The following is a 19,965-nucleotide window of genomic DNA, read 5'->3' on the forward strand; positions in this document are numbered from 1 at the left end:
AGGCAAAGGCCGTAAAGCGTACCATCATAAACTATTAATGACAGCAAGCTTTTAACAATGTCCCTCCATGCAGTGTTTGCATCAAATCATGTCAGGTCTACCAACAATGAATCTTCCGCAACAATAGAGACAACAGGAAAAAAAAAAAAAAACAAAAAATTCAAACAGCCGACCGCGCAATGCAATGTGAAAGGCAGGCCTTGTAAAAGATCAACGCCGTGAAAATGCAAAACCAAATCATCAGTATAAAATTGTACAGAGGGAGGTGTCAAATCACCATCCCTTGACGTGGTATTCCCAGGGTCCGTAGTCATTATAGTTGTTCCACGAACTGTTCTTGGAGCCATCGCCCTTGCCTCCGCTACTTCCGTTGGGTTGTGGATACTCTTTCAGGTTGGCCATGTCGTGTGTAGTGTGGCGGCGCTTGAAAAAGGCATTCACCGTAGTGCTCTTTTGTTGCCGCTCCCACAGGAGATGTCGACGGAGAGATTCGGTGAGCTCGGTCGCCAGCATGTTTCGGCGTGTCGTGCGAGGCGAGTGTGCACCCGACGGCTGGGTTGTTGGCTTGACGATGATTGGCTTGGACCGAGGTACATCAGGCCCGCGCATCGTCAAATTGTCCCCGTCATCAGGAGAAGCACCCGAAGATGGGCCGTTAGGTGGAGTAATTCGAGAGCGTTGGAGAGCAGGTGTCGACCGTGTGGGCATGCCCATCTTGGCTGGCTGGTGCATCATCATTGTGAGAAGAGACGGTCTCGACACGAGATTCGGTCGCGAGTCGACTCGTTGGAATAGTTCCCTTTCGTCCACACTCGACTGCCCGCTCTCGCTGATCGAGTCTTCCCAGTCTTCATCGTCCTCGTCTTCGATCGCGCTTTCGGAAGGCTCGTCCTCTTCGTCTGTAGCAATAGCATCTTCATCTTCGTAGATTCCTTCCGTAATAGGCTTAATTGTTCTCGATTCGACAATGTCTCTGAAGGATGCATTTTTCTTTGCAGCGTTGACGGAAGTGTTGGAGGTATTTGCGGAAGTGTTTGCGGAAGTGTGTGCTGAAGCGTTGACGGAAGCGTTGGCAGCGGCAGTAGCGTTGGCAGTAGCAGCACGAACGCCCGGTCGGCTGAGCTCCTCTGAGAGAGAGCTGCGGTGGGCGTTGGGGGTCATGCGCTCTTCAAACGAGCTCTCGTCGTCGCCAGACGATCCTCCGAGAGTGAACATGCCGCCTTTGCGCTTGGTCGGTGTGGTCTTTTGTTGCAGTTGCGTCTTGGAGACTTGGTCTTGCTCCGCTGCAAGACGACTCGTCGACCGGTAAGACGAGGAAATCTGAGATGGCGAAAAGCCTCGGACGATACTAGGAGTCTTTGTCAGAGGCGGCTTGGCGGGCAAAACACCGGATGAGGAGACACTGGTGTCGGATTCGTTCGAGGGCGCCTGATCGCTTTCGTTGCCTTCAGGAGCGGTGGTTGAGCAGGATTCGGCGGAATGGATGGCCTGATGGTGCAGATACGTGCTGGTTGGTTCTGGGGTAGTACTGGGCGGCGACGAAGCGCGAGGAGTGACGTCGAGGACCTGGGGGCTGATAGGCGTAGGAGCATGGGTGGGCAGCGGCTCCAGGGCTTTTCTTTCCTTAATGCTGAGAACCATGCGTTCGAGGTCGGAAGAAGTAATGTGCTTTTCCCTTCCGGACATCAACACGTCTTCGCCGACGACGGTTGGTTTCAGGTCGACCGGACGCGGTTTAATATGCGATTCTATGCGATCTGCGTCGACCGAGGCCACTGAGTCAACGCTGGCGGACAAGGAGGGAACTTCGGTAGATTCGGCGCGTAGAAGCGGGATGGCCGAGGTATCATTGGAGCTGGCGGGTTCGACGCAAAACGTCTCACGCGTCCACAGGCGCCAGGTGAGGTTCTCTAAGCGGCGGCCTTCCTCCATATAATCTGCGCATTTTGAAAAAACTGTGCCATTGGTTAGTACGGGTGTCGGTGTTAAGAGCTAGCGGACTAGGAAACTCACCTAGCCACATCCCGTGCAGGCTCTGTGTGTTTGCCGTGTCGACCTTTTGCATCTTGGCCGGGTCAACGGTCAAGACGGGGGTTGAGAATTTAGGCATGGTCGCGGCTACACGGGAGTGTAAACGATCTGGAAAGCTAGACATGAAGGTTGGGGTCGCCGTGGTTCCCAAGCGTGTTCGAACGGCGTTGACGAAAAGAAGAAGACACCTTCTGGCGGGGATCTCGCGTTTTTTGGGTTTGGTTTATCTTGTTCTTCTTCTAGAAGCAAGGCGGGAAGAGGTGTTCCTGGCCGAGGTGGTACGGTGGACGAAGATGGTTCCTGGCTGGAGATTGTTGTGCAACAGCAAAACAAGTAGCACCGAAGCGCGACAACAGGGCGAATTGTGAGGCGCAATTGAGCTTCCTAGTCTTCCTCCGCTGCCATACGCAGTCTTCTGGTCTGGGCGAGCGGACCAAGAAATGGGGATTTAACGGTGGCCCGAGTGCGACGAGATCGGCAGGAATGTGAGATGCTGTTCCCGGCAGAGAGTCGAGTGCAGGCTGCTTTTGGGGAGATCGACGAGAGGTATGTAGGATTGGCGGAATGGGGGAGAGGGAGCGAAAAGTGAAGATAAAGTCAAGGAGGAAGATGGGGAGTGTGGAGGAGCAGGAGCGAGGATGAGTGGGCGCGGGTACGTAGTGGTTTTGTTTGCTGGGTTTAGCAGCAGCGAACAGCTCGGCTGATATGGGAGGGAGGGGGGCAGGAAGGGCAAGGGTAGGGTGTGCGGGAGGCAAGAGCCTGGGTGGGGACCGGTCGCTAGCCCTGGGTTTTAGTGCCACACCGCCCGTACCGAGGGAACGGACTGAGAACAGCCGTCACTGGTACGTACGCCCGTACCGTACAGTACGCGTTCGCCCCCGTAATGCGTCCATACGCGAAATTACCCGTTTGCCCTTCACCGACAGTATTTATTCTTTTTTTTTTTTTCATACACACCTGATCTTCTCCGCATGTGGGCGCTCCTCGGGACTTGCTCTGGCATGGTTTCCGTAGGGCGATGCGTTGGCATTGGTTTTTTTTTTCTCTCATCATGACCTGGAGTCGGATGACCTGGACATTCGAAATTATTATTATTAGTAGTATTATTATCATTGTTAAGATCATTGTTATTTTCTTCTAAAAAAAAATAGATTCCAAAACAGACATAAACAAAGCATTCGTGACGAGCATGTGTTCTAGAAGCCTTATGGAAGCCGGAACGGTGGTACGTAAGTACCATGTTTCAGTCATGTGACTGTGTTTGCCGGCAATACTATCCTACATAGTTAGTAGTTACATACTTAGTTAACCCTTTACATTTACTGGAAAGTCTCAGTCTATTGTTAACTCGCCGGTTGAATTTATTATTATTGTTATTATTACTGTACTACCAACAAACGTATTACTTTTATTTTCCGCCACTCGGCTGAGTTGACGAGTTCGTTTTGTAAAAAGAAAAAAAAAAATACATAAATCGCTCAATGGTAGTTGGTGCTAGTACATGGACAAGTCTTTTGCCGGAAGCGTCTGGGCATATGACTCTTTTAAAATTTGGACGGGAACAGCAACACTATTATCATTCTTCCCCCGGAGTTTACCCCCGTATGACAGACAATGCGGAGAGCAAAACAGTAGTTAATGGGGGCGATCGTCTCTTTGTTTCGTGAAACAGGACTACGGGGTATAATAATTTATGTCCTTTGTTCTCCCCGGGTTTCAAGCTGAAGAGAAAAAGAAAAATTTCCTTTCAATTACAACTACAACAAATTAGAAACACAACGAGAAAAACAAGACACATTAACAAAGCGGTGAATACGGAAGTACTCCGAGTATTCCGTAGAGAAATGAGAAAAGACCCCGCCGGCCCTAGTTTCCCCGAAGCGCGAACGCTATACCCAGGAGAACATGTTCACCGATCGCCTATATTTGACTGATACATGTAAATTAATCTATTTAAGTCGATTGGGCTGCGATCCGGATCCTTGGGCCTGGGACGGTCGAATAATAATAATAATAATACTACCACAACATACAGAGTAATATTTTACGTGCAAATCCAACATGGAACATACTCCATGCGTCATATCCAAAGCAGAATAAAAGAATCCGGAAAAGGCAAACAGTCAAAAGTCAAAAGCGAAAAGTAAAAAAATCATCAGGCACATGATCGCAGCCTCATCATTATTATCATCCTCAAGCCCGGCGGCTGCGCTACGAAAGTTCCCCGACCCGCCGATGCGGATAGTTGCAAACGAATCACAGCGCTAGGGATTAGCATTCAGCAATTATTTAGGATTCAGGAGGAAGAGGAGGCGGACGCCACTGACACAGTCTCTACCAGTAACCACGGCGGCAGAATCACGGGACATACAACATGGTTAGGGTTCAAACTCTATAGCTAAGAGTTCCATGGGAATAATACAATATCGGCAACTGCTATCGGCATTGGCAATCCTCCCTCTCCCGTGACCAAGGGCTTAGTCATCGGGGAGAAGACTAGCCGCAATCGGGTATCGCGGATAAATTGGCGCTGCAACTCTATGTAACATAGTAGTAGTAACTGACCGGCCTGCAAATCAATTCGCTCCTCTTCATAAATAATTCCAACATCCCAAGCTTGACTTTCAACTTCCCGGGTGCAGACATCCTGAATCGTAAATTTAAAATACAGCGAATGCGTCCGTAGGACTTCCCAATCGGGATGCGGGGGGAGGCCTAAAACGGAATCCCGTGTCAAAAGGGGAATTATTTCCTTATGTAAGCCCGGTCCCCGGCCTCGTGACTTGCAGAGTCTTGGCAGCCTCGGCTCTTTACAGCACCACGTACTCCTATTGCTATTGCCGACAGGCAACAATATCAGAATTCATATATCTTCATCTGATCGACTCACAGACCCCGCACTTTTAGAGTGTGTACAGCAAAAATACTGGTAGAGAGTATTTACTATTCATACACGTATCTACCACAGTAAATACAGTACAGATAGTCAAGAAAATACCAACGAATAAAAAATGCCCAAACCAGGTGGACCAAAAGAGAGAGAAAATTAAGCAAAAAATGTCAGATCTAGGGCTGCAGCCAAGCCAAACTACCACTCGACGGGGTGAAGCAAACTGCAATGATCGTCCGATTCTCTCGACGAATGGAGTTTTTTTGATGAATCGTCTAATCAATCACATGTTTTCTTCACTTTACTCTACTAGTAGCTCTACTCCATACTCGTACCCGTACTTGTCAGTGGCCACAATATTATTCACCTGGTAATGAATAATAATCCTTTGCAATAATATCATTGTGGCTTGGTAGAACCACCGCTAGTAGACACTAGTAAATAGTAGCAGTGACAGCTCGCACATGGCAAACCAACCGACGCCGTTTTTTGCCAGGGTTACAGCCTTGCTGTTTCACTACTCTCGCCCCCTCTTCTCTCGTCGCAGTGAGCAACCTATGTTGTAATAATATTAGCAGTACAACGCATCACTCTGATTATGATGAATATGATCCCATGGCCTCGGAGACTGCCGACGTGGCCGTGGCCGTGGCCGCGAAGGCTGTGCACATGGACAGCTGAAATAAATAGAAATACTACTGATAGCTATAAACGAATAAAAGGTATATGCCAATCGACAACAATAAAAGGCAATGGTGAGTAAATATTTGAATACAAGTGGATCGGCCTCGTGACTAAACTGACAGGGAAGATTTGTCCGGCCGAAAATCATCAATCAAATACGTGGCGTGCTGAGAGCTTTTCGCTGGCCGCGGCTGTGGCAAGATCACGGGAACATGAACGCCTACCAGGTTACCTCTAGGCTCTCTGCATAAGCCTTGCATGGCAGGATGCACGCCATGTCTTGTTCTTGTCATGCCCGTGATGTGATGAGAGGCGCGTCTTCTTGCTGGCAGTGACAGCAATGACAGGCTCAGCCTTTCTCGGCATCCCCATCACGAATACTGTTTCGAGCCAATACAATTCTTCAAATACCCTGATCTACATACAAGATCGCTCGTGACACAACATGAAACGAAAAGCAGAAAATAAAAATAAACAATTAAATCCTGCGATATCAGGCTGCCATAGGACAGCGCATTTCCAGCCTTAATTCTAACTAGCTAATCACGCCTGCGCGAATTCTACAATTTGGGCCAATCGTTAGCCCTAATTATTCATGCTGTGGAGAGAGAGGTCTTCATCTGACCAGATCCTTTTGTGATGATTTTCTCTAATTCACCGTAAAAGGATTCTCCGTACGTATTGTATGCATACATTGCATACGCTTGACCGAAGAAGAATACAGTCAACAATCAAATTATTTAACGGATACGTACGTATCAATCAGATGACATGGTTTCGAATAAAATACGCCGCACCGGGGGGGGGGCAAAAAAAAAAAAGGCCGCCCGAAGGAGTAAAATGAGCAAAATGAGTAAAATCATTAAAGCCACTTCGGATTGTTGACGGCGCCATCGTTTCACAGACATCCTCAATTGCACGTCACGGGAGGTGCTGCTGACGTGGAGTTACTTTGTAAAATTGCCTGCAAAGCGCCGCCGGACTCTACCTGCCTCAGGCATCGGCCAGTATCATCCTACGGCCGAGTTGTACAGTTACTCCTTTGTGTGTTTCGGGCAAGTAGAATAATAATAACATACTCTAGGCAGAAATTAAACATGCAGTAACGTACAATACGTTTACCATTACAAACAGCTGGTTTCATTTCAATCTTGCCATTCTTTGAACCTGTCAATCAACTATCGACCAGCTAAATCACTAGTGACTGTCTCAACAACACAACCCCTTTGATGGCAAACCCCATCTATCCATCGAAAATAAAACACGACTAAAGTTCTAGATCGCGCCATGTATTCAAGGGGTCAATGTTTAAAGGTCATAGCGGCGGGAGTTTATCCCGTACGGCTCCAGAAAATAAAGAATGTCGATCTATCACATTCCACCAAACCCAACTAAACAGTCCGTTTACTACTAAAAAAAGGACAATCATGACTCGATGTCGACGAGTCGATAGTTTTGAACCTTGCCGTTTGTTCACTGTTTTGTCCATGTTCTGGGTCTGTTTAAGATTTTACCCGAATTAGGAAATAAGTGTTCTTTGTCGTGATCAAACGGCCAACTGGTTGACCAACGGCCCGAAAACTAAAACAACAAAGAGGCTTTGTTTGTTTTTTTTACGATCATGAGACTTGAAAATTATAACAGTATCAGATGTGGTTACATGTTGTTGGTTCTGTTGGTTCTAGACCGGGTTTGCATTATCAAACCGCATACTACCACACCAGGTGACGCGCCGCACAGATCAAACACCATCTTGCCACATAATTAATCGGATTAGGAAAGATAGAAATCAAGATTCAAATGCAGGCGATTCCCAATAGAAAGGAAAGCTTCCCCAGGCCTGTCTCAAGCAAGGGGACTGTGAGTGCGGATGTCCGGGAGGTGGATTCCGCGGAACCTCAGCCCAAGCCTTCCGGTTCACTAGTCTGGGTCTTTTTATAGTTTAGTCCTGCACTGTTCTACATGGAGTAATGTAATCTGCTATGTACGAACGGAGGTAGCACGGAGAACATAAAATCCATAATCTTGCATTCCTTAAATTAGGAACTTACTGCATATCATCCCATCTTTTCTGCGTTTAATCTGTCGATGCAGGTGGACCTCCCGATAGGCCCGCGCAGGGGGGGGTTGGTCCCAAATCTGGGGTTTTTGGGAGGGGCTATTACGTAGAACCTGTACTGCAATAATGATAATGTTGATAGTCGAGATTATGCACTTGATGCGTTTTGCTATGAGTCAGCTGCACTATTTCCCAAATCCTGGCGTTTGGCGTGGCATTCATTGAAATTCAAACATGTAAACATGACCCTTGCAAATGTTGCTCAAACTACACGTACCCTTTTCTTCGACCACCCCTATATCCTCTTTGGGAGGATCTTGCATGTTTTACGACGAGTAGCGTCTATCACATTTTTTGTTTGCAGTCTTCTTCCACCTTGATCCATTTATCTGTTAATCCCATATACGTAGTAGTGTTATCAACCTTCGTTATCAAAGCCCGGCTGTCCTCTGCGGGGCACCCTACGTAGGTAGATAGAAATCGGAGCCCCTTGATTCAAATTCCAAATCATTTGAGCCTCTCATATTCCCAGTTCTCTGGGTATGCACGGGTGCACCCTGGTGCATGGCTGGGAGGGAGATCCACAGCTGGCGCATTGTACCTGCGTTTTTTTTTTTTTAAAAAAAATCGAGTCTGTGCTTTTATGAGGTATCCATGCAAACTAAATAATACTCTGGCTTTAATTACCCCATAATAGCTAATTGATAATGGAGGAGAAAGATACGTGTATGGTTTTCGTTATGCAGGTGTATTATCTTTTTCAGATACAAGTGAATACCAACATTGAATACATGATGACCTTTTTCTAATCTTGGCTAGTTGTCAAATTGACGAGTCAATCAGTAACCTAAAAGACTATATCTGATACCATCGATATTGATAACACGTCGACTACTCCGATCCCGACCACATCACCAGACCACATGCATCTGAATCTACATATAGTACACCCCCGTAATCGATAGTCAGTAATTGATAGTCACGAAAAGCCCCTCATCTATAACAACACTTGTCTCCCTAATTCTAGGTCGATCTTCAATCGGCCTGGCCCAATCACGCAGCGGTGCCTGACATCACAGCCTACCGCCCTAACGGAATTGTGCAACCCGCCCTAAGTGTAATCGGACCTTGGTCGGATAACACCAGCCTCTCGAGGTCTGGCCAAATCTTGCAGTAGATTTGCATTTGTAACAATTTTTTCTGTATATATATATGCCTATTTGGGCAAATGAATTTCGAGAGAATACGGGGCTTATTTGAAACTGAGTTTGGATCTAGACCGGGGCGGGATGACGAGACGAGATGAGCGGATATGACTGTTTGTATTAGATAGAGGGTATTGCATATCTTTTCGAGTCAGTTCTGCACGTGAGCGGCGGACACGGTGAAATAATCGTTTGTATTAAGCCGTGACTAGCAGGGTTTGCAAATTGAAAGCTTCAAATGTTGCTGCAGCCTGCTTTACTTTGTCCAGCAAAGTTGACATTTTATAGTTCAAATGTTGGTTTCGCTGCCCAATCTAGTCAGCACTGGAGTGCTTGAAATATTTGAATAATTGGATTTAATTAGCATGGTTTGGCAGATAGAAATCATTACTTGATGTGTGCAGTTACATATAATAGCGGTTTATGTATCCGGGTGTCAATCTGAGATGGTTGACGTTGCAACGACATCTTTTAGATTTACTATGTATTTGCCAGGCATCACTCGGTGATCCCCGTGTAATTGATGTTTAATGGAAATACCATCTCCATTGACAAAATATTATAATCTATTAGCCCAAAATATTAAGAGGCGTTCGTCTAACACGTTAACCCAATTCGGAAAGACTTTTAGCACAGTGGCACTAGCTGCAATCCCACCAGGCATCAATATCAATCCAAGACATGTAGACACTTGAAAGTCTTGATTGACGTTGCTTAATTTTTCTGCAATATTTTGACTTTCAACTTTCAATTCAATAGCCAACCTGTATCCAACATGTTGGCGGCCGAGCATGAGAATAAATATATAGCATCCGCAAACGCGGGGTCGTCCTGCACACGCTCCAAAGCAATAGACGCAATCCTCGACTTCTACCGCTTCCTCACTGACATCCCCTACATCCCACCCGAAAAGCTGATGATCCCTTCTGGGACAGGCTGGGACGGAGTCAACGCCGAGGAACTACAAAGACGCGGCAAAACCGACGAGGTCATCGACCTGCTCCGGCATCTCCCGTATCTTGACCAGGAGCTATATAGCCATCATTGGACTCTGTCCTACAATACCTTGCACATAAACTATGCCAATGGTGAGCTCTACGATGATTTTCTAGAAAAAGACCAGGCTGTCTTGCCACTTCCTGGCCATATCATCTGGCTCTCTAAAGGCTTTGAGCGCGCGGGATACTATTTACTGCTCAATACACAGACTTGGGATATCATCGAGTATACGCTTTTGGGTGAAAGTATAGAAGTTGATTATAAGACGTATGAGGCTCTGCCCGTGGAGATCAAGTGGACTGCGTATAGCAGGATGCCGGCAGACGAGTACTTTTATCTGTGGAAATGGCGCCACATGACGATGAGTTTTGTTATTGTTGGAGATGGGAAATCGTATGTGGGCACTGCCGAGACGTTTTTCAAGGATCCGAGGCATTTGTTTGAGGATAGTCTCTTGCCATCGGATTCGGAAGATGAAGAGGACTATCTGCCTGACTCGATTTCTTCAGATGAGGATGATGACGACGAGATGGATGACAGTGGTGAAGAGACGGGCGAAGAGACGTGCGAAGAAATAGAGTCTATTCGCGCAGAGATCGAGGAACTCTCCCTCGCCGAGCCTGATCCTTCCCATGAAGTGAATGAAGACAACAACAACAACAACAACAACAACAACGACGACGATCGACCATCAAAGCGAAACCGCAGCATGCTATTCCTTCTCACCAGAATAGCAAAAGCCGACGAAAAGCACTATTTTACAGAATTCTCTATCGCAAGAAGAAAAGACATGAGAGAGTTAATTTCGATTTACGTCTCGCATGGATGGCCAATGCCAGCCTTTGAGTGGAAAGTCTCGGGCCGGGAGGAGAGGATCCCCCCAGACGTGAAAGATCGGCTTGATTTGAGTGGGTTTGATCGCGCTGGATGTCGTGAGAGGCTGGATGAGTGGATACGTCTTTGGAGGGAAAGGGAATTGGCCAAGTTGAATGAGTTGACGAAAAGCATGCGCTCGTAGGAATTTTGTTGTGCGAATTGAAAATTAACATAAGTTGGTAGACTCAATGGGTATCAATCGATTGATGTTTAACTACGCTCTTCAATATTGGACTTCTACATGTATTCTTCTACATGTAATGGATACTTTACGAGTGGATCCCCTTCGATCCATGTTCTAGCGCCAACATTTGAAGTTATATATAAAGCTATATTTTAAAATTATGTTACGTCCTCGTACATTGTCATTTTCGAATGAATATACACAAGTCGAGCTAGTAACAACTGATGATTTCAAAATAAAAAACCATGTTGAAGCGGCATAGTGTTCAACTATTACAGCATAAAAATGGCGGTAAAAGCGGGTATGATATCATAGGCTTTTCGAGATCGTCCAGTGCGGATTATCCTTATTTCACCACCACTACTAGGGATAGTACAAAAAAAAGATCCATTGAAAATCAGAATGATAAACGAATATCTATCCCGAATGGGTGTTTGGATTGATATTAAAAGTGACGTAACGGTCCAGGTCATGGGATGGAATCCTGCATCCTAGAAGTAGTATGCCCCGGAAAAATTTATGGGCCAATAATCCATGTGTCAATAAGCGCCGGCTGTTGGTCTCCCTACAAAACTGATATTCAGTCTAGACCAGCTGATCTCTGGGTCAGAGATCAACAGGCCATAAGTGGACGAGGCTGGCTGGAATTGAGGAGCCGAGGGTATTCCGTATACTACTTCAAGTTAAGAGTGGACAGGCAATGTCTAGCCGATGCGGACTGTACAGTAGTATACTCTGTAAAGTCTGTACTAGTTGAGTATTGATTGTTCAAGAAGTACTCCGAGTTACTCCGTGCTCCGTACAGTATTTATCATTACGGCCAGAACTAGATATCCGGATTCTCGTATCACCGCGTATATTCCTATGCACATGCACGCTCGACCGGACAGACGGTGCCCAGCCATGTGCCGAGTCCCCACTGTTCATCACCGGGGAACAGGAGCTAGCTTCCATAGCCTGAAACTATGAATATAGGATTCCTCATTAATGTCTCTAGCTCGGTCGCGGTAGTAATATTCAAGCTAGGATCACCGCTCATTGACAAATTTCGAATTTCAATCGGATTGTTATTATTATTGCGGGCCAACCAGCCACCCCTATCCCACCGACCGGCAGCGCCGGGAACGCCTTGGTTAGGGCTAAGTTTCGGCCCCTGCAGCTTGTGAAGACACTGTGTCGACTTTAGCGAGCGCTGATGACTGCTTAGTTTATGACCTCTGTAGAATAATTTAGCTCCTACGGGTCGGCGCGCAAAACGACGCAGATCTTCCGCATGACTTGTTCGAATTTGGTGTTTTCCCCCGTAGGCTGTCTTACCAACTCGATGTCTGTCCTGTCAGGTTTCGATACAAGCTGATACCAAGAACAAACCAACTGTTGGAAAAAAGGGGAAAAAAGAAAAGAAAAGACGATGGAACGGCAAAAAGGGTTGCAACAGACGGATGAATACAAATTCCTATCGCCACCGGCTTCGATAGCGCTGTCCCGGAGAATAGGTCTTGGTAACTGTTGCCATGTGGGAGACGATGATACCCTCCCCCACCGGATGTTGTTAGAAAGGGTTAACAGCCTAATGATATAGGCCGAGTATCCGCCCACTGGTACCCCCTGGAATAATATACGCCGCGTGGAAACCCCAGCCCACTAAAGTGACTAAACGCTGAGGGGGATATATCAAACCTGAAAATACACATGTAACATTGAAACCACCAACACGCTGTATCATGTAACGGTAGAATATTAACATGAGAATGAATGTTATCCGGAAGGATTCATCCTAAAGGCTCAATAGCTTTCTAGGGTTTAGGTAAGATATAGGTCGTCTTTAGCCTAATAATACGCTTCGTACGGAGTAATCCATATATTAGCCTGCCGACATCCAATTTAGCAGTGTAGTTTTCACTTTATGTGATCTTGCTATTAGTAGATACATGCTCAGGCTAGCCGGCTTTTTTATTTTTTCCATACATCATTTTAATGTGAAATAATTTATCCACAGGATTTCTCTCAGTTTTGTCAGTAATACATGCCTCATGTAATTATTGTCAGTATTATTTCAATTTTTATTTAGCTGTAAATCACTGACATTTGTTACTAAATGTGTCATGGACGAGGCGTCAATGGTGGTTGGCGTGTATTTGTATATCCAAACCAAGGAAAATGTACTATACTTATGATTCTAGGTACAACTAATATACGGCATTATGGTGATTGTTAATCAATTCCTGGTATTAAGTACAGACAACAACAATAATAACAATCGAAAGCAAGGCTTGCTTTTAAACCTTCACAGCGTCTAGCTCGATCAGACTATTCGCCGATGCCATAATAGCCTCCTTGGTGCTATACTGCCACTGCCATCCCAAAACGTCCTTGGCCTTTTCATTGCTGAGTCTGTGCTCTTCATCCAAATCCTTCACAATGAGCCGGGCAATAGGTAGGAAAATGGCTACCACACGAACAAGCAAATTGGGCAGAACAAACTTTGGGACATTTCGTGCTTTGTCGCCCAAGTTCTCTCGCAACGTCTTTGCTACGTCCTCAAGCCAGATGCCCCCTTCACCAATACATATGAATCGCTCCCCCTTGGCCTTGGGATTAGTCATGGCGCGCAAATGCATATCAGCACAGTCGCGGACATCGATGACCGCCACATTCAAACGGGGAATACCTGGTATGCTGCCTTCCAAGAGTTCACTGACTGCGTGCACGCTAGTACTGAGGTCTTTCCCCAGCACAGGGCCGAAAATTGCAACAGGATTGATGACAGCGAGCTCAAGCTTGCCTCCTTCTCTTTTGATAAAATCCCACGCAGCCCGCTCTGCGAGAGTTTTGGATTTGGGATAAGGAGCAAGGGTTTTGGACTCGGTATCAGTCCAGTCCTCCTCTGTAAACGGGGGACCGAACTTGCGGCGTTGCTCAGGGAAGTCAGCCCCAACCGCGGCAAAACTGCTGGTTACCACGATCCGACTGACTGATCCCGCATCGCGAGCGAAACGAAGGACACGCAGAGTACCATCACGCGCCGGCCTGATGAGATCGTTCTCATGCTTGGGCGGGCTCGATGGGAAAGGGGACGCAACGTGCTGAACAAACGTGACGTCTTTCATAGCTTCGGTCCATCCGTCATCCTTGAGTAGGTCGGCTTGGACAACCTGCAACGACGAGATTTGGTCATCGCTGATTTTGGCCTGGCGCAGCTGGTCCTTGATACCGTCGGCGCGCGATAGTGAGCGCACTGTTGTGCGTACATTGTAACCTTGTCCGAAGAGGTGGACAATGACCCATGCGCCGAGGAAGCCAGTTCCTCCAGTGACGAGGACGAGGGGTTTGTCCGACATTAGTGAAGGATGGTAGTAGTCTTTTAGATGAATAGGCGATGGTGCGATGAAAGAAGGTGAAGGAAATGAAGAGTTAAGTGAGCTCGCTCGCCCGCCCACGCTCGTTTTATAACCAAGCCGACTGGATTAGCTCCTTAATGAAAGCCTTGAAACGTCAACGCGAGTGGCTGCCTAATTGTTGAATAGACATTTTATATCTCCATTTGGCCTATGCGAGGCATAAACGCAGTGACGAATTACCCTTATCAAAACAAGACTAGCGCAAATTGTCAGCATCCTGCATATAAAGTGGAGAAGTTCTAACCTTATCAAGATAAGCTTAAAACGTTACTTGATATCAGCGTCGGCGTCTTTCAACTTGCTTCAATTTTTCATCTTGCATTTAATCGTGTCTTCTTCAAGATTTGCGCTACTGTCAGCAGGCTGAATCTGAGTCTTAATAATAATATGGAAATGGAGAACGAGATCTATAGCAACATCCGGCTACAGCCGATGCGGCCAATGCACGACGTAAGCCGTTTGTGGATCGTCAACTACATGTTGGGGGCATGTTGTTCTAATAGTTGATGGCAAGGCTGTTGTTCACGATGATAATTGGACTGGCTTGACAGACGCCAAAGCTAGACGCAAACTCCAGAACCGCCTCAACCAGCGGGCACGCCGTAAGAACGCAATCTCCGTGTTAGCGTAGTAGTTCGAATGAACATAGCTCATAATCAGTACAGGACGTCGAAAGGAAAAGGAGACTGCATCTAAATCCTTCACAGTTTCTCTAGGCAATTCAACGCTGACGAAGGGCTCTTCCCAGCAGTCAATAAAAACTGAGACTGGGATTCCGCATCCATTCGTATTTCCTCTTTCGGTTGACCATCTTTTGACACTCGTACAATTCAATGCGTTTCGCGGGTTTGTCACGAATATGCAAATACTCTGTCTTCCAGACATTTTATTCTGTGCCGCCGAGCCACCTAATATGAGAGTTGTTGCTCTGCCACTCCCCAAAGCAATGCCTCTTGCTTTGATGCCGACTTCCCTGCAGCGCTCGGTTCCTCATTACTCCTGGATCGATGTATTTCCACTACCAACGCTGCGTGATAATCTGATACAACTCCAGGAAACTATTGACACTTGTGATCTGTGCGATGACATCTTAGGCGCAATGTGGGACGACCAGGTAGAGGCGCACGACGAGAGGAACGGGTTAGTCGTTTGGGGAGACCCCTGGGACGTCAACTCGTGGGAGCTCATGGAAGGGTTTGTACAAAAATGGGGTTGGATGCTGACCGGCTGCCCAGAACTGATTCAAGCAACGAACAAATGGCGGGCGTTGAGGGGTGAGGAGCCTTTTTTGTACCACGATGTGGTCAGCAAGCCACCTGTACATGTCGTTTCTTGAAAACGCTAGTTGAGTATATGATATTTCGTGGTTTTCAGTGTATTTAATATGAGATTTTAGCCTTTTCAATTAATTTGACTCATAAAATTTTATATAAGAAACAACCACACCTGTTGACATTGTGTGCCAGTTTGGCTATGCTCAGTAAAGTCTATCACCTACGTTGTAAAATGACAGTTTGTCAATCAACCCCTGATAAGTCCTTTTTTCTAATCACATCAAAAACAACTAGTTCATTATGTCCATAGAAAGTTCGTATGGTAGAATAATGGCTTTTTTTCTGGCCTTACGCCGCAAGAAAACAATCCCATCGTACCTCGCACAACTCTGGTGTACACATTAACGTATCTAGAAGTCGTTTTGGTCGTCGCCAGCGATGATCACATTGTTGATCTGGAAGTGTGTTAGAGCTTTGTAGGGAAAACGAATGTTTGACCGTGTTTACCTTCAGAACCATGCGGCATAGCTGTGTCGCGAGCAGCAGTTGCTGGCGTTTTCCGATAAGAGGGTCGATGACAAAGTGTTCTCTCATGTCTATGAAGAGTCAGTTCGAACTTCGGGAGAAAAAAGACAATTTGACATACCGTTATTGCCCGTCAACATGCAGTCGACACCAAGTCGGGTGTTCTTCTCCTTGACTTGTCGTGACTTGATAGAAGCGAGTGTTTCAATGGGGTTCAGGCCAGAGTTCTCGGCCAGCGTCAACGGAACGGCGTCCAGAGCATCAGCAAAGGCACGCATGGCATATTGTTCAATGCCAGGGCTCTGAAGCGGAGTCAGCATGGAATAGATAGGGTTCATAAGAAAAGAGACAAACCTTAACAGCAGCGTCCTCGACAGCGATTGAGCACGCAATTTCAGCTGCACCGCCACCGTAAACGATACGGTTATCTGTGACCAAGTTACGGACAACGCAAAGAGCGTCGTGTAGCGATCGCTTGGCCTCATCGATGATCTATGAAACAAACGTTAACAACCACGGAGCCACTAAAGGCAGAGGAAAACATACCATCTTGTTGCTACCGCGCACAAACACTGTAACCGCACGGCTGTTGGCGCACTCTTCGATGACAAGCATCTTCTCCCGAGTTGTTCCAAAAGTCAATTCTCGGACTAGTCCAGCTGTTCCGAGTTTGTCTTCGTTCAGGTCCTCGAAACGTGGAACAATGCGTCCGTTCGTCGCGATGGCAATCAACTCAATCTCAGGACCACCGACCCATCGAACAGCCGGCAATTTGTTCTGTAGAAGCAAATGGTTGGCCTCGTCATCAAAACCCCACTGGCAAATGACGAGGTTGGCGCCGGAATCTTTGAGTTGTTGAATCATCTCTGTGAACTTGTCCTTCTCGTATGACTGTAACCGTTTGAACTCCTCCACGGATGTGATATCAAGCTTGTGCTTTGTCTTGGGCTTCGGGGGCTCGAATGGGCATGTGAGGATGGCCAGCTTCGCGTCGCGGACCTCGGAAGGCATCTGGGGGTGTGAGAAATCCTTGTCGACAATGACTCCCTTGACCAGAATCGAATCCTCGAGTGAACCGCCAACCTTGCCATCGACCTTGATAAGTTCAAAGTCCACATCTTTTCGGTCTAGATCAGCAACAGAAAGTACGGCATCCACGGCGATATTGGCGAATTGTTCGTGAGATTTCGAGACGCTATTTTATACCGTTAGCAAGTGCAGGGGGAAAACAGCTAGCACATGCGTACATTTTGCTGCCCAAACACGTCTTTGCAACCCTTGTCAAGTTTTCTGTGTTGTCTTTTGAAAATGGGATTGCGTCACTGATCTTGTCGAGTTCTGCAATGGCGATCTCGCAAGCTTGGTCGTAACCGTCGGCAATACGGATAGGGTGAATTCCTTTGTCGATCAATTCAGATGCTTGCTCGAGAAGCGAAGCGGCCAATACGACGACACCGGTTGTTCCATCTCCAATCTCGTCATCTTGAGACTTTGACAATTCAACAAGAAGCTTGGCGACGTTGTTCGAAATTTCCATCTGGCCCGGCCATCATCAGCAATTTGCCCCTTCAATTATTGTTGTAACACGCCACAAACCTGCGACAAAATCGTAGCTCCATCATTTGTTACAGTAATATCGCCGTCCGGGGAGATGAGGATCTTGTCCAGCCCACGAGGACCCTAAGTTGCGGCGTTAGACCAATTCACGCCCAATGTGAAGCCGGACACTGTACCAGGGATGTCTTGACGATGCTCGCAACGGTTTTCGCCGCAACAATATGTGACTTGACCGCATCGATACCATGTTGTCTCGTCTTTTTTCCTTGACTTTATTCCTGTCAGCCGCCGCCTGTAGCACCTTCAGATGTCGAGTAAACATACTCCCGCACGACGATGAAGGGCCGTCCCTGCTCATCTTTCACCACCGAAGCTGAAGAAAAATCATCAGTAAACGAAGAGGTTATACGAGCCAATCTTGTTGGATGAAATGGGCGTACCTTGCGATAGATCGAGTTCTGGGGTGCATCAGTCAGTAATTGTTCGCCAGTGAGGGGTATTGCGGACATACGCATTGCCATTTTGAAGGAAGTCTGCTGAGGGAGCAGAATACCCGGAGCGCAACAAAAAAGAGAAGACGAAAAAATATAATGCACCGAATTCCAGCAGAAAGTGCTCTGACAGAATCAGCAAAGTCTCGTCGAAGCCTGGTAGTCGACAAGTGCGGCGTTCCCAAGCGACAAGGCCTAAACAGTTTTTTGGGATTTATGGGGATGTGCCGATCGGGCTAGTGTGAGAGCTCCTTCCCGCAACAGGCTTAGCGCCAAGGTCGACCGCCGCTTCTTCTCCACGCGACTTGGTTTGCGCGCCTTGCGAATTGTCTCTGCTGCCATTTCTTGAGCACTCAGAGCTGTCGCCCCCCCGCTAGCCTCGTCGGTTTTGTTTTTCACCTGGTCGAGATAATTTGCGCCTACCTTTTGGGCGCCCTTCGAAGCGAAATTGGATATCATACGCAACGTCGTCTCTCGGTTTAAGCCAGGACCCGACATGAGCCCTCGTGAGTGGCACAAAGGCTATCTGCTTTGCGCTTTGCAATAGCTTGGATCTAGGAGTGCTTTTTTTTGCATGGGTGCTAACATTGGGTTTTATTAGAGCGCGAACATTCCTCCGGTGACGAGTCCACTGGTGGCCCAATTCCGTTTGAGGTCAAGAACAAAAAAACGGAGGAGAGTGGTGACGAGGATTCTGAGAGCGAGGAAGAGGACGTGTATGCCACTAATTCTCCAATCGCCTGCACCGATGGCTGACGGGTATATTAGATACGTCGTTGAAAAAATTGTCGGTCATGAGTTTAAGAAGAACGTACGTCTAGTGCAACAAATCCGCAAAGTGAATGAACGGCCCGCCAGCTAACTCCGACACCAGGGCGATTTATTGTTAAATGTCAAGTGGAAAGGATACGATGACCCCGAAGACCAGACTCTGGAGCCTGTGGATGGATTACTGTATGGTTGATTCTCCATCGACGCGGCCAACACAGCCAGCCTTGCTTACTATTTTTGTTCATACAGGGAGGGCGCAACAGAAGTCGTCCAAGAATACTTCTCCCAACTGGGCGGCCGACCACAGCCACCCGGAAAGCAAGCCCCAGGGAGAAAGCGAAAATCCATGAGTGAAGCCAAATCAACACCCGATCCAAAGAAAACGAAGAAGCCTAGGGGCACGGCGAACGGCACTGAGACTTCCGCAAAGAGAGAAGCCCATGTCTCACCTGACGACGACGAAAGGGATATCAGCCCAGAGGATTGGGAGGAAAAAGATGTCGACAAGGTCGAGACGATAGTGCCGGATGAGAAAGGAAACCTTTATGCGTACGCACAGTTTAAAAATGGCAAATCCGTCAAAATTGCAATCGAACAATGCTATGAGAAAATGCCAATGAAGGTGAGTCAGCCTATACCCAGTGGAATTTAATATTCCCATATATATATTGACCTGCGCTTACAATCAACTAGATGTTAAAATTCTACGAGGCACATCTGTATGTTTCACGAACCTATCAAAATGGAGAAATTAACTGACCATATATTCAAGCACATTCAAAGAAACTACTAATTAGACGACAATGGCCTTGAACCCCCTTTTCAGGGCCCCGTCGAAGGGCAGCTAAGATCCTTAATACTTAGCTTTGTGGAGGGCGTACCGTTTTACCTTGTTATGTGAACAGGAATTGTTTGTTATCTTTGGATTTACCAGCTTATTTGATTACCGGCAACATTTTCGTTCTTTCTTTCTTTTTTCTACATGTAATTTTAACATTACCACCGCCGTTTCTTGTAT

At 46.9% G+C, this 19,965-nt stretch overlaps 5 protein-coding genes across 5 annotated transcripts; 3 read left to right on the plus strand and 2 right to left on the minus strand.

Annotated features, from left to right (window-relative positions):
• Positions 1-273: 273 nt before the first annotated feature.
• Positions 274-2,110, minus strand: TRUGW13939_05746 (uncharacterized protein; the record flags this gene model as incomplete). Its single annotated transcript, XM_035488906.1, has 2 exons — positions 274-1,955; positions 2,014-2,110. 2 exons carry the CDS (start codon positions 2,108-2,110, stop codon positions 274-276), a joined length of 1,779 nt encoding a protein of 592 aa, XP_035344799.1.
• A 7,534-nt stretch (positions 2,111-9,644) lies between these two features.
• Positions 9,645-10,886, plus strand: TRUGW13939_05747 (uncharacterized protein; the record flags this gene model as incomplete). Its single annotated transcript, XM_035488907.1, has 1 exon — positions 9,645-10,886. The coding sequence occupies one exon, from the start codon at positions 9,645-9,647 to the stop codon at positions 10,884-10,886; it is 1,242 nt and encodes a 413-aa protein (XP_035344800.1).
• A 2,321-nt stretch (positions 10,887-13,207) lies between these two features.
• On the minus strand, positions 13,208-18,206 carry TRUGW13939_05748 (uncharacterized protein; the record flags this gene model as incomplete). Its single annotated transcript, XM_035488908.1, has 13 exons — positions 13,208-14,289; positions 14,510-14,525; positions 15,982-16,058; positions 16,111-16,199; positions 16,246-16,430; positions 16,483-16,620; positions 16,675-17,323; positions 17,376-17,665; positions 17,725-17,808; positions 17,862-17,955; positions 18,010-18,058; positions 18,126-18,143; positions 18,197-18,206. 13 exons carry the CDS (start codon positions 18,204-18,206, stop codon positions 13,208-13,210), a joined length of 2,781 nt encoding a protein of 926 aa, XP_035344801.1.
• On the plus strand, positions 14,762-15,665 carry TRUGW13939_05749 (uncharacterized protein; the record flags this gene model as incomplete). The annotated part of the gene is made up of 3 exons (XM_035488909.1): positions 14,762-14,779; positions 14,844-14,931; positions 14,995-15,665. 3 exons carry the CDS (start codon positions 14,762-14,764, stop codon positions 15,663-15,665), a joined length of 777 nt encoding a protein of 258 aa, XP_035344802.1.
• Positions 18,207-18,672: 466 nt separating the features above from the next.
• On the plus strand, positions 18,673-19,599 carry TRUGW13939_05750 (uncharacterized protein; the record flags this gene model as incomplete). The annotated part of the gene is made up of 5 exons (XM_035488910.1): positions 18,673-18,682; positions 18,778-18,892; positions 18,945-18,987; positions 19,051-19,130; positions 19,197-19,599. 5 exons carry the CDS (start codon positions 18,673-18,675, stop codon positions 19,597-19,599), a joined length of 651 nt encoding a protein of 216 aa, XP_035344803.1.
• Positions 19,600-19,965: the final 366 nt, after the last annotated feature.

The sequence above is a fragment of the Talaromyces rugulosus genome, chromosome III, assembly GCF_013368755.1.
Source record: "Talaromyces rugulosus chromosome III, complete sequence".
NCBI lineage: Eukaryota > Fungi > Ascomycota > Eurotiomycetes > Eurotiales > Trichocomaceae > Talaromyces > Talaromyces rugulosus.